General features: G+C 38.4%; 1 protein-coding gene across 1 annotated transcript in view; it reads right to left on the bottom strand.

The window, feature by feature from the left end:
• LOC148650563 (protocadherin-1-like) overlaps positions 1 to 14,383 on the bottom strand; it is a 166,673-nt gene that overhangs the window by 148,071 nt on the left and 4,219 nt on the right. The window contains exons 2-3 of the mRNA XM_088604536.1: positions 12,627 to 13,445; positions 9,084 to 11,273 (exon numbers count right to left, since the gene is read on the bottom strand). Of these exons, the coding sequence (XP_088460662.1) occupies positions 9,084 to 11,273; positions 12,627 to 13,424 (2,988 nt within the window). The 5' untranslated portion in view covers positions 13,425 to 13,445. The remainder of the gene's footprint in view (positions 1 to 9,083; positions 11,274 to 12,626; positions 13,446 to 14,383) is intronic.

The following is a 14,383-nucleotide window of genomic DNA, read 5'->3' as shown; positions in this document are numbered from 1 at the left end:
AAGAAACATTATTACATTATTATTATGTTTTCTGGTCTGCTTAAGCTTATTCTTAAAAATCAAGCCTGAGGTCTTAATATTAACTTCAGCTCTAACTGTGCCTGAAGATACACCTACCCCTTTAATTTCAAAATGTGACTGAAGAAATTTGACATCCATTTCCAGGAATAAATTGGGTAATCCCAAACTGTAATGTCATGTTAAAAAAACACTCAGACCCCCTGAACAATCTCATGCTTGGCTCACCCAGCCTGTCAATCCCTGAGTTTTCTGCATCGCTTATACATTCTGAATCCTTGTTCTCTCAATCCTCTCCCTGGTTTGCCTGAGGCCTAAATACAAGCAGAAGTGCACGATAGGATGGTATATGAAGTATGATTTAGACAAGCTATAACTAATGTCAGAGTACAGTGCAGCGAAAGGTAAGCCAACCACTCATGTTTTTTTAGGATATTGTGTCACATATTTAAATATAAAATATGACCTAATATGACTCACCTCGAAGACTTGCAACATGTATCAGAAGATGGACAGGGTGCGTCGTTTCAGAATTGAATTCTACATTTTGATAGTAAACACCACTTGACCCTTATTTACATGCATGGCTTTATCTTTAAGGTTACACTTTTAAAACCTTTGGTACCTCAATAACCAGAAGTTGATGTTATCTCTTTTATTGGTTTAATATTTAACTATTGGAAGCAGAACTATAATAAAAAGTACAGGAGTTCTAAAGAAGAAACTTTTCAGACACACTGAAAAGTAATAACACCGTGATCTCCATGTCAAAAGCTAGTGCACATACTCAATAAATATCTGTGTTATTCTATAAGGATATATATATAAGTTTCAGAAAATAATGTCAAAATATCACCAATTAGTATACTGAGCTAGTAGTAACACTTTTTAAAAGTAAAAACATTAAAAGAAAACAAATCTTCCCCAAGGACAGAACACCAAGATGCTCAATGCATTCTACCTATTTCATTGTGTTTGTTAAGCCTGGTATATACCCCTAGATTTAAACAATAGTAACCTTCTGCAATTCTCATTCCTTTAGTCCTCCTTTTCATGGCTGTCCAAAAACCAGGACGCAAATCACTTCCGTGACCCAGCCTGAGTGCTACTACACCACCTTTAGGAGGTGTAGTAGTTGTGGTTTTAACAACCTGCTATAAGGAGTGCCAACAGGAACTGTATTATATTTTGCTGCTATGAAAGTCAGACAGAAAGAATTTACAATTGTGCAATGAGCACAGGATCTCTTTCTCTACAGGTTAGAAATAATGCTATAAACTTAGGTATCTTTCAGAAAACTTTATTACTCTTCCTCTTTTGCACAGTATGTACAGATTCCTTTTAACCATTTTGTATAAAGCCTGTAAAATACTCAGCCAAGATTTTTTTAATTTGTAAGCTATATCTTGTGTACGTTTGTGCTTCTTGGCCTGGCCCATTTTAACTTTCAGGTTAAATAAAGAAGGTTCCATACATTTTAGAATGTTGTTGATGCTAAGTAGCTGCTGAATGCACATGGTATACTGAGGGTCACGGAACACATCTCTCTATATTACCAGCTTGCTGTGCGATTGTAATATTATTAACAGTATATATCATATATATATTCAATATATGACTGACAGTAAATTCTGGATGGGTTTTCATAATAGGTTTACTTATAAACCAAAGCAACAGGAGACAAAACAGGACAACAACAGGAGGAAAAACAGTCAAACCCAAGGAAAGGAGATAAATCTCAGCTAGTCTCAGTGTCAGCAGCAGTGCCAGGAAATAGTTAAAACCTTTTGTTACAGACATAAGAGGCTGCTCCTGCTTGGAAAAGACAATCTGAGCTTGAATATCTGCTAAAAGACTTTTCAAGCTTCATTTCACACAGCAGAGGAAACCACAAGCTAACTGAAACTGAACTGTCCCTATAAGCCACCAGTATCCAGTTAAAAATGTAGGCTGTGCTCATTAAAACTGCTCTGAGAACAAAACTGCAAACTTTTCCATGTGGCTGTCACCACGTTCCTGGGGCTTGTTTGGTCAATCTGCTCACTCTAGATAAGTGGGACGTAACTAGTAACGTAACTTAACAGCTGTTCCGCTCTGCTTCCTCACTGCCTATTACATCTACATATGGTCACAACATCTGACAGGGAGCTGTGCTTTTTTATTAACTGTAGGTGCACTGCTGATCCCAAACGCCCATGGAATTGACAATCAATTAAAGCTAAAATATGACTGCATTTGACTTACCGCCTGAATAAACCACTAGTCTCAAAGTCCAAATAATACAAAAGTTCACAGAATAAATGTTTAACTTTAAAAACTACATTTGCAATAGAGTCATGTTCAAAGGATGAAGGACCTTGTATTTTCACCTTGTACACTGATCATCTGATATGGTATAGGCATAACGTCTTTACCATACAGTGAGAAATGGTATCTAGAGTGTTACACAGCATACTTACTGAATGTTGTTCTCTTGCAAGAAATTTAAGTCCGACAAAAAACAGTGCCAAAGCCAAACATACAGTACCTGAAACAAAGTTAAGAGCCTACTGACATACTCTTTATACATCTATCAAGTGTAGCCACAATATTTTTGTATACAGCTAATTTATGTTGCATCTCTGGAACTGAAAAATTAACTGGTTAAAAGCACAATACATAAATACAAAATAAATACTGCTTAACAGCATTTTTGTATACTACCTTGGGTTGGGGGAGGGTCTATAAAACTATCAGATTTAAGGTCGTTACAAAATGCTTCTTACAGCTAAATTTTGTCCTTCTTTTAACGGTTTCCTTTTTCTGTTAACCTTTTTGTTTTTCAATCTGCCGGGGTTGGGTGCTGAATATGCATATACGCCAATGTCAAGATGCATAAACCTCACAGCCACACAGATGAGATGCCATTTTGTTCAAGAAGCAAAATAATATAATTTTAGCAGATGTTAGCTGACAATTGAAGTGGGCTGAAGCCCTCTGGGTAGCCTAAAAATTCTGTTGACGTAGCCAGGAGAGCGCAGCTATGTGTGAAACGTGCCAAGAGCCACAATAAAACATAGGCTACAACAGTCAGACTGACTGATAGGAAACAGGAAGAGCATGACAGTGTCGAGGCCTTCAGAGTGACAGACGTGTTTGTAGGAATGTGGTAAATGTCACTCAGGTCTTTTTCATACGGCACTGATATCTTCTTCAACTGAGTTTAGCACTCCACTTTTTGTTTTTCTTTAAACTAACAGAAACTCCAGGTCTTTGTGTGTAAGAATTCACCTGCCTATCTTTCATCACTCAGACCCGATAAGACTTCTGTCTTCACTAGATTTACTGGCTTTCCATCTTTCTGCTGGTACCAGGGCCCTCTGGCAGTGATGTTGTAAACCACATGGTATGTGGTTGTGTATAAGTCTGCACACATGCTGCTTTGCTCCATGGGCAACAAGACAGATCCTCAAAAGGCAAAGACAATCTCGGTGTCAGGGCTTCCAAAGCCTGATCTGCAGGTTTCCAGTGTCTTCAGGTTATTCTCCAGCTGAGCTACGTTACAAAACAAAGTTGTTGTTTTTTTTACTCGAGCTTTCTTGATTACCTGCCAACTGCCGAAAAAGCCACTTACATAAAATGTTATATGCAGCATAAAATCTAAAACTTCTTACAGAAAATGTATATGAAAAGTTCAAATTTGCAAAGGAATTAAACAGAAAATGGATCCATGGATTAGGTGCAGAAAGTCATATTACCCTGTTCATACGTTTAACAATCTTCTCATGTTTTGATGAACACGATGAATATCCCAATGTGACTTAAAGAAGTTAATGTTATAAGGGTGTCAACATGGCTTTTAAAACACCCTCACATCACTGATTTCCAAGTCAGAAAACATCTCTTTAAGTAGAGGCCACATATGTTTCTGTACTTCTGTTATCCATCTGTTATGAGAAATCCTCTTCCTTCCTAGAAAGTGTTGTGGCCCATTCCAGAAACAGGGGGCAAAGGTAGGACTGCAAATAAATGACTGCTCTTGCCCTAGACAGGGCTGCAAAGAAAGAGGGAACTTAGAATAGCCAACACAGCCAGCACATCAAACAGCCAGTATGTCTTAAGGTGGGGGAAGGAAATTGTAGCATGGTGATGAACCCAAATGACCATGGGAAGGCCATGCATTTCTCACACAGAAAGCAAACCAGTCTGCAAGGGAACCTAGGACCCAGGAGAGGCTAAGAATCAGCACTAATGATCACAGCGCTATGTACCCAGCTTTGATGTCATATCCTGTTGTACACATAAAAATGTAAACAATTTTGAGAAAACAAGCGTTTAAACATTTGGAAGTATACGATTGCTGTAGGTCTTTGACTTTACCCAAGTTTCACTAACAGGAACTTCCCTGATCAGTGCTCTGAAATGTTTGTGAATTAAAGGTCCAGTGAATTTGACAATTTGTTTTCAGTTATGAGAAACTGAAAGTCACATTCCATCTGTTATAACAGTTGCAATTGACCATTTAAAAATGTTACAATCTTTAAAGAGCATTCTTAAAATAAGCACTTAAGAGTTTCCCTGTTGAAGATAGACAGGTTATAAAGAAAAACGTAGGCGACACAAACTTCAGTGGGAGCTAATCATTGGCTCAAGGCCAAACCCATCAGTAACAATTAGACTTGGTGATGACAGTGGGAGGTACCACACAGGAAACAATAGTACAGTTAAGATTATGCAATACAGAAATTGGCATTTGTCTAATTCATTTATCAGCATAATAAAATGTTTATAAGATCTTAGTGTAATATCCAGAACAGAGAAAGAAATAAGAGGCATGAAAAGAAGAAAGGCAGAAAAAGGGAAACGGTTAGGCAGCAATTTACCTATAATGGTATTTGTACTCGGACTATGGCACAGGTGGCTATGCCAGACTTATGTCTTGGTTTATCCAACTTCAGACGTAATTTTCAGAAAAGCCTCTTTGCCTCTGAGGGTATGCGTGCAGAACACGTACTCCAAACGCCTTAGATTAAAGGTATTTAATCTTAATCAAATCAAACGCAGCTGATGCGGCTGTATCAAGCACATGTCAAAATGCTGTTCTTGTGAATGTTATAACTGTATGTCTCCCTTCCAAATGGACACAATTTTTAAAAATGTCATTCTTCAACCTTCACTGCAGTCCACCCCTTTCACTTTTTACTGCAAGAAACATCTCCATGGTAAGAACTAAGCAAAACAGAATATATTGATATTTTAAGCAGCTCCCTTGAAAAACATCAAAATTAAATTCCATCAAATATAAAGGCATATTTTAATACAAGAAGTCCTGAAATAACATAACTACACAAAGAGAGTGCTGCAAAAAATCTTAACTTCAATAAAGTTTCTTGCTCTCATTTTTTTAAATCTGCAGTATCCCTTTTCTGCATAAAATATCCTTTATGAGGCTCACATTTCATTCCTGTAAGGTACAGTATTCTCCTTCTAGAGCACCACATTAAAAGAAAGGATTTTGCAATACAATAGATTAATAAAATGGCAACTTCATATACTGGACTCAGAAAAACTATACAATTTTGGAAGAAAATAAGATATTTTGACCTGAAACTAAGGATATTGTTTGTAAGAGAATTCATGACATTTAATCAGGGAATTCAAAACACTGGCTCAGATTGAAATTGGCAGCCACTTTCAAACTTGTCCACCTGCGAGCTCATTCTCCTTCACTGAAGGCAGTGACTCAGCAAGGAAAGAACTGGTCATTTTGTTTCCATGGCAACAGCAGAAGCTGAGGGCACATCTAGCTTTGCTCACAATGATGCTGAAGGAATATTAATGTCAACAGAGGGCGCAGTAATAGAGCCGCTTGTATCTGAGGGACATTTAGACATGGGGAAAATGTAAACACCGCTAAAATGTTTTATGATGTGTTCTCACAATTTCTAACTGCTGTGACGATAAACCTCCCACCCCCTTTCCACATTTCCTTGTGAATAGTTAGTGTGGCTTCAGTTTCTTATTGTCACTTTTTAGACAATGTCAATACCTGCAAACCTAGGCGTGAGCTGTCGAGACTTGAAGAAAACCTAAGCCAAGTCTTCCTGGAATGTCGTTTCCTTTTGCTCAGGGTAAAAAAACAAAACTTGGCAACGCTGACGAAAATGTGAGACTGTCAAAGTAACATTATACTACAGTGACACCAGGAGTGCGGTAAAGACCCAATCGGAAAGAACTGAACTCTTCCAAAACATTAAGCGCTTAAAGGACAAAGAAAAGCAGCTTTATTAAGTGCCTTAAAAGTATTTAGAACAGAAAGGAAAGGAAGGCTGAAAAGAAGAGGGGATAAATATCATAACTTAAAAATGGACCAGACCAGAATCTTTAAAGAAAATGTTGATAAACGGTTAAAGGAAAAATGAAAGAGAATACTGTACCTTCAGTACTTCTAAGTCCTATTTTCAGATTCAAGCCCAGGCCACCCCTAATCCAACCATATTTAGCGTGGGGGACAAGCCCAAAACCAGGCTACAAATGGACAACCAGTGAAATCCAAATTTTTAAAAAACAACTTTATTGAAATTAAATTTGTATTAATTATAAAAAAGTACACAATTGTACAGTTACATTATTTTGCATATGATTGAAATAGGAAAGCAATCTCAATGTCATTAGAAGGGGATAACTGCAGTTTTAAATACAAATTAACTCCATTATGAAAATGAGACAACATATCAATACAGGGGTCACATTTAACAGCATTTAAAATTAACTGCCAAAATATTCATTAAACACATTTCATTATGGATAAACTATAAAAGTCCTCTTAAAAAACTTTAATTACATATGTAAAGTGAGATACCCTGACAGCATGCAGTCTTTCATCACACAGGTTAGAAGTTCCAAGCACCATCAGCTCTATTGAAAATGGTAAACAAATGCTGTCTGTTAATTCACAGCTACTTTGCAATTTTAATGTAGCTTATCAATTTTTAATTTGTATCAAATGAACCTCTGAATTCTGACACACAGCTTCTTACACAAATCAGACTAATGGATTCTGTCCTTTTGCGAGTCATAGCACAAGTAAACTAGAAAATTAAATAAAAACATTTTAAAATCGGGGAACTGTTCTCAACACATCAGACTTCAGTCAGAAGCAGAAGTAAACTGTACTACTATGCTGGTTTATATGACAAGGGGCTAAAAAGTTTTATTTGCTTTTTTATACACCACTGTGGATTTTTCACTACAAACCTTAGACTAGGAGTATGATATCAAATCATTTGTTATACAAAGTAGAACAGGGCGGTGGTTACAGCACATTCCAAAATAAAAATACAAATTGTTCAACTTTAAAAGGAGATTTTGACCCCCCCCCCCCCAAAGACTATATATATTACTGAAAGCTAATATTCAGTTTCATGTTTGATATTTTAAGTTTAAAACTGCAATCAAGAAATTACTGACGACTGAAAAGCTGTTGGGATTCATATTGAAACACTTTCGACTTGAAAAGAATCAATTAAAAAAAATAAACTGAACATTTTATGACTCATGCTAAATATTGGCGTCGGGATCAAAAAATAAAACAGCATATGCTAATAAATTTTAAGATTTTTGCATCAAGAAAAACTTACGAGAAAATAATAAATATAAATAAATAAGTACAAGAATTACATGAACAACCAGGATGCACATATAATGCACACTGAGCCTTTTCTTCAAAAACTAGTTAAAGATCACTTTCCCAGCACAAGAATATCAAGCACTGTATTTAGACTGGTAATAGTTTAACCTAAAACAGTTACTGGAAACACCTAAGACAGAGAAAAATACCAGAAGTAAACAGCAACTCCAATGGAGCAACGAAATCAGAACCCTGCATACTTCCAAAAAGAGTGTAGTTAAAATGTGACCCTTTGTTGAATGAAAGCACAAACACACATATACTTAGCCACCAATAATATAAACCTTCTGAAGCTGAATCATTCATCGTAAAAACGAAAAAATTAATTATTAACACATGTACAAATGTAAATTCAATTAAACTGCAATTATTTCTTAAATGGCTTAAGAGATCAAAGGAAATTACCGTTTAGTTTGGTTTGCTTTGCGCTCATGAAGATGGAATGCAGTCCTACTTGCTCAGTGCTGCAGGCTTCTCACCTTTAAATTAGATATGTTGTAGAGCAAAGTGTTGATCTAAACCACCCCTCTCAACCTTTGCTTTTTAAATGTGCTATACAAGTTTCGTGACTCCGAAACCTCATTATACGCAGGTATTTAACAGCCCCAAGAACATAGATTAGGCACTTTCTACAAAAGGGATGGGATGAAATTACCTGCTATTAATCTTTGAAAATAATTTACTCAAGCCACAGTAAATGAAAATGGTATAATTTAAATCATTTTTCATTTGCTTGTCATAAGGTTAAGACGTAGGAATTGAAAATTATTTGGAGCATGATCGCAGGGAAAAACGTATTCCTATATATTGCATTTTGCTTAACATCTCCAGTGTTAGCATGTTCGTCCATGGTCAAGAAATCAGTCTCTCCAAACTTTACCCAGTCAAAAGGAGGATTTCTAATTAGCCCAATTTTAGCTCAATCTTTTAAGCATGTACTGAGAATGTTTTAAAATATTCAGATGTATCATACGAAAAAAATAATAACCATGTTTTATACATGAAAAAATCTGACAAATATAATAAACTCTTCTTTTAATTAAAGAGATTTTACTTTTCAGTATGTCTAGAAATTAACACAAAGTTCAACTTGTGAAATGTGTGCCCTCTGCTCTATTACACATTCAAATAAGGAGTCTGCATAGATCTTTTTCTTCCTTCACAGCTGAAGCAAATGCAAAGAAGCCACAGCAACTAGAAACACTTCCTTCAGTCAAAGGTAAAACAAAAGTAGTGAAATATCCATTCTGTACATTCTGTAGTATATATTTTTTTTTAAATTACTGAGCAAATAAAAAAAAATCTTTGGTTTCAGACAAGTCCATTCCTACCACACCTCATTAGTCCACATTATGTTCCTGTCCAACCCTGCTGTGTTTAGGAAGTCATCTCCTACCTGTTTGTTGCTGTATTTCGGAGGATTGGCCTTGTAGCTGTAATCCGAATACTGGTCGGAGCCTGTGGAATTGTTGTCTCCAGTCCCGACAAAGGTGTTGGTTGCTGGGAGGTCTTGCACAGCTTGGTGCTTCTTAGATGCAGAGGGAGACTGCGGTTGAAGTTGGATGGAAGGAAGGGGGGAATTTGAGCGGTAGTGACGGCCAAGATCAGGGCTGCCAGGGGGGTAATTGAGGGGTAAGTGGATTCTGGGGCTGTCAGTGACTCCATCATTTATTAGATTGAATTTTAAAGTCTTTTGAAGACTGGCTTCCTCATCCTCTTCTATAGGCTTTGCTGGTTTGGGGGCTTTACCTTTTTTCCCCTTTTTTCCTTTGCTGCTCTTCGGGCCCTGTTTTGGTGCATACAAATCCTTGGTCTCTTTCTTGCCAGCTTGGTAGCCACTCTTAGCCTCTTTTTGCAGGTAGTAGCGAATGACCACGACAATCACAATGACCAAGATGACCCCAGCAATCCCTGCAAGGCTGCCGTATAGAATGTTGCTGCGTTGGGCAGCATGTCTGTAATCAGGATCACCAGCAATGTCTGTATCTAAAGGAGTGTATAGACTGTGCCCCACAAGCGACTCCACTAATGTGACATTGTTGATTGTCTCATTCACAAAGATGTGCACCAAAGCCGTTGTATGCCTTGGAGGTTTCCCTTTGTCACTCACTTTCACAACTAATCTATGAAGTCCATTATGCTTCCGGAGGAACTCTTTAGCTAAAGTGATCTCGCCTCCAGAAGGAGAAATGCGAAAAAGCTCATGGGGATTGCCACCTGTGATACTAAATACCAGCTCTGCGTTAGGGCCAGTATCGATGTCTTCAGCCTCAACTTTCTCAACTGTTGTATCAGGGCTGGTTGAAGGGGACAGGTGCTTGTAAGAGGAGTTTGAAGGTTTGGTGACAAAAGGTGCATTGTCATTTTCATCAAGCACATTAATGGTCACACCAACATAGGAGGATCTTGGTGGATCTCCACCATCTACGGCCTTTAGACGAAAAGTGTAGGTGCTTTCCTTCTCCCGGTCAAAAGAGATGCTGGAGAGGATAGTCCCAGTGCCATTTTGAATGACAAACTTCCCATTATCTGGCTCCACAGAAAGACGCACTCGAGCATTCTCGCCTTTGTCTGCATCAATGACAGTGACCATGCCGACTGGACTGAGCGGCGGCATGTTTTCCGAAACAGAGAAGCTATAGCCATTCAGCATGAATTTAGGGTCATTATCATTGCGGTCCAGCACTTTGACTATTACCGTGGCTGTCCCTCGAAGACTGGGAACACCTTTGTCAGAAGCAGAAACATGAAATTCATAGCGGTCCCTATGTTCACGGTCAAGCTGATTTCTCACCCGCACTTCTCCACTTTTTGAGTCTATTTCAAAAAGACCTTTGGTTGAGGAGTCCAGGACAATGCTGTAAGTTAGTTCTGCATTAGTTCCACTATCTGCATCTGTTGCCACAACATCCACAACCTTGTCACCAGGCTGATTTTCTTCAGCAAAATCCACTTCAAACACACTTGGAGAAAAGATGGGGGAGTTATCATTCACATCTGTAACCTGGACTTTCAAGGAGTTTGTGCTGGACAGAGCTGGGTTTCCAGAATCTACAGCTACAATCTCAATTCGGTAATCCTTGACACGCTCGTAATCTAATAAGGTTGCAGTCTGAAGAAAGAACTTCTTCTTCTTGTCACTTCCAGATTCACTAGCTGGCTTCAACTGGAAAGGGGCATCACCAGCAACCACACAAGTGACTACTGCATTCTCTCCTTCATCACGGTCTGAGACCTGGACCACAGCTACTGGGGTTCCAATGGGCATGTCTTCAGAAATATTGGCTACCCCATCTTGGTGAGTTACCAGACCAATTCCACGGATCTCAATGGAGGGAGCATTATCATTCTGATCCTTTACATTGATGGAAACAAAGACTTTTGAACTCTTCGGTGTGGGTCCTTTGTCCCTTGCAATCACATAGAACTTAAGCACACTTACTTCTTCCCTGTCCACAAGCCCCTTCACATATATTACACCACTAGATCGATCAATCCGCAACAACCTCTGAACAACCTCATTGGCTTGATGCAAAGTGTACTCGATCTCTCCATTGGGCCCCATATCGGAATCAGTTGCTTTCACCTGCAAACAGAGAAGCAAGATTTAAACCTGCACTGAAAAGTAATGCAGAGATCCTACCAGCAGACACATCAGACATCTGATTGAATAAGAAAATTCACAAAAGGATTATTTAAAAATGTATATATCCAGCTTGCATAAAACTCATTCATAGTTTGGACCTGTCAAATAGTACAGAAGTTAAATAATTCTTTGAGTTTAAAAGTTCTAATGAAAATAGCATATACTAAACATCAGAAAGGTAACAGATTAAAAAAAGCTATCTGCCACATCATGCTCATCTGGTTCGATTTCTCTATAGGACCATAATCGGGAGTGGCTGTGTTTGGGAACAGAGACCCTCCATGTATGAAATCCAATTTGGACAATTTAGAATAGCCAGTTGACCAAACATGAATGTTTTTGGGAGGTAGGAGGAAACTGGCAAAACCCACATCTTCTATACAGTCAGGCTCCTCAGGCCCAAATCAAACCAAGGACTCTGGATCTGTGAGGCTGTAATGATATTCATAGCATAACTATTTTTAATTTGGCATATTCCTGATAAAACAAAATGAGCCCACACCTTGGCATAATGAATTACATGTGTTCATCCAGTGCTTTAACATAAAATCATTTCATTGTATAATGTTTACTTCCAGCCCGTAACCTTATTTAACAAAAAAAGCATGAGAGGATCTGAAATGCAGAGATTTACTTTACCAGTAAAAGTTACCACTCAACTTAATATCATATTGAAAAAACCTTTCAGTTGAAAATCATATGGTTAAGTGGATTAATTGCTTACTGTTAGTCCTTGGAGCATTATAAAAGACTGACCTCATGTCTGGACATTAGTCTCAATCTGCTGCTGGATTTCCTCCAGTACCATACATATCAGTCCCCAATCGTTGCAACTGTTACCTTTCCCAGAATGCTTTAAAACACATATTTAACCAAAGCAAAAAAAAAAAATACCTCTCTAAAAATATTATTACTTTTCCCAGTTTCCTTAACCCTAACCCGGTTACCTTGGAACTGTGCCCAGGGCCCACAGAGAAATATGAGTACTCCTGGTAAGAGCCTGCTTGTCAGGCAGCTTTTCAGAGCTCAAGTGCACTTGTGGAAAAGCACCACAGTTCAGCAGTTCCAGTTTCACTCTGTATCTCAAAGCTTCCATTTGTTAATTGCTTTTAATATGCATGTTTATACACACCATCCGAACTTAAGACCTTATCTTGAACAGACAAACAGAAATGAAATAGGACAAGACCTTACATTTACTAGAAGTTTCACAAACAACTGTTTCACAAAACAGTTTAAGCTATGAGGATGACATATACAATCTATAGCCTAGAAATCTTCATGTAATTTTACCTGAAGAACAGAATGTCCCACAGGGCTGTTCTCGGGCAGCTGGGCCTCATAACTCCCCTTTTCAAATTTTGGGAAATTGTCATTGGCATCATTGATGGTGACCCTCAGCAAGGCACTGCTGTAACGAGGTGGGTTTCCACCATCCACCACCTTGATGGTAAGGTCGTACGAGTCCTTCTGCTCCCTGTCCAGGTTCCCCATCACAATTAGCTGCGGCAGCTTCTCACCTTGATCCTCTGCCACCTGTAACCCAAAAAGATTCTGTGCATCGGGGCTCACGGTCAGCTCATAGTTAGCAACTCCGTTGCGTCCTGAGTCCCTGTCATTTGCCACAGGAATTGAAAAAAGTGCCCCTATGTGAGTGTTCTCTGGGATTGACAGAGTCAGGATGGGGGAGGAAAATTGTGGTGTGTTGTCATTTATGTCTTGCACCTCAATTTTACCTTCTATGAGACGAGGCCCCTGATTCAGAATGAGGTCTGTAATGGACACCTCAAATTCCAAAATGCAAGGCTCTCCTTCAAAAAGGTTCTGACAGTCTTTCAGGGTCTCTCGGTCAATGGGTATCTCAGTGGTGTATATATCTCCAGTTTTGCCATCTACACGAAGGTAAGGGGCTCCAACTTCTAGCTTGTAAAGATGGCCAGAGTCTGGCAGGCCTTGGTCAGATGCTAAGCTTCCAATCAGTGTGTTGGGTGGCTGCTCTTCAGGTACTTTGTAGATGATACTCCCCAGAGTCCTGTTGCAGAAGACCAGTAACATGGTCCACAAGAGAAGAGGTCCAAGAGACAGATCCATCGCCACAAACAAGACTTCAGCCTAGAATAACAACCAAAAAAAAAAAAATCGAAAGTCAGAGCTGAAATGTCACTGGAACATGCAAATGTTAAAAAAAAACAATATATTCCGTTATGGAAAAATCAAAATGTTCTTCCTGTCGGTGTATAATTCTGTTTGTGTATAATTCCTTAACAGAATAACTGTGAAAAGGTTTATGAGAAAAGTCTTACAAGAACAATACACATTCTGTAATCTTGTAGTTTTATAAATCATGTGTGTATTGTGTGCATATGAAAGTGTGTAAAGCTAAAAGATCGAGGAATATCATAAATACTGTGTGTCCACCACAGCTGCCGGTATGATCTCACCGCCACAAACAGACAGGGTGAAGCCAGAAAACTCCAGCACGTTCCACCCCTTCAAAGATTTTGTGCAAAAAAATCTATTGTGGTGCAGGGGTAATTAAGTTTAATAACAGACTCAGAAGCTGCTGCAGGTTACCCCCCACCCCAACTGCATCATAAATATTTCTGCGCACTCAAAAACTAGGGAAAAAAAAAAGATTTCCTATTCTGCTGAGAGACTTGCCAGACCACTAGTTGTGCTACTTAAAATATGGTTTCTTAGTGTTTCTTTAACACCGTCGCTTAATACTTAATTCCTGAGAGTCTTGCAATAATGCATCCCCTTTATTAAATGAAGGACTCATTAACAAGCACATATGAAGCGCATCCCATTAAATTAGTAAAATTCAAGATACACTGCACACATTTTCCCTGCCATAATTTATTTCTAATATTGAAAATGATGTACCTTAATTAATGTATTTATTTTAACATTTTTATTTTATTTCCATCAAGGTTAGAGTGCCTTCTTTGATGTTCTTGTATTTGAGTAATTGCAGAGGCATGCTTACATTTGGGAAACAACTGCCTATTATTGTCATCCTAATGAGAGACTTTCCAAAAGGTGGGACT

Source organism: Lepisosteus platostomus, chromosome 13 (genome assembly GCF_059453375.1).
Source record: "Lepisosteus platostomus isolate fLepPlt1 chromosome 13, fLepPlt1.hap1, whole genome shotgun sequence".
NCBI lineage: Eukaryota > Metazoa > Chordata > Actinopteri > Semionotiformes > Lepisosteidae > Lepisosteus > Lepisosteus platostomus.
The sequence above is the reverse complement of the archived record's forward strand: the minus strand, read 5'-3'. Positions and strand labels throughout refer to the sequence as shown.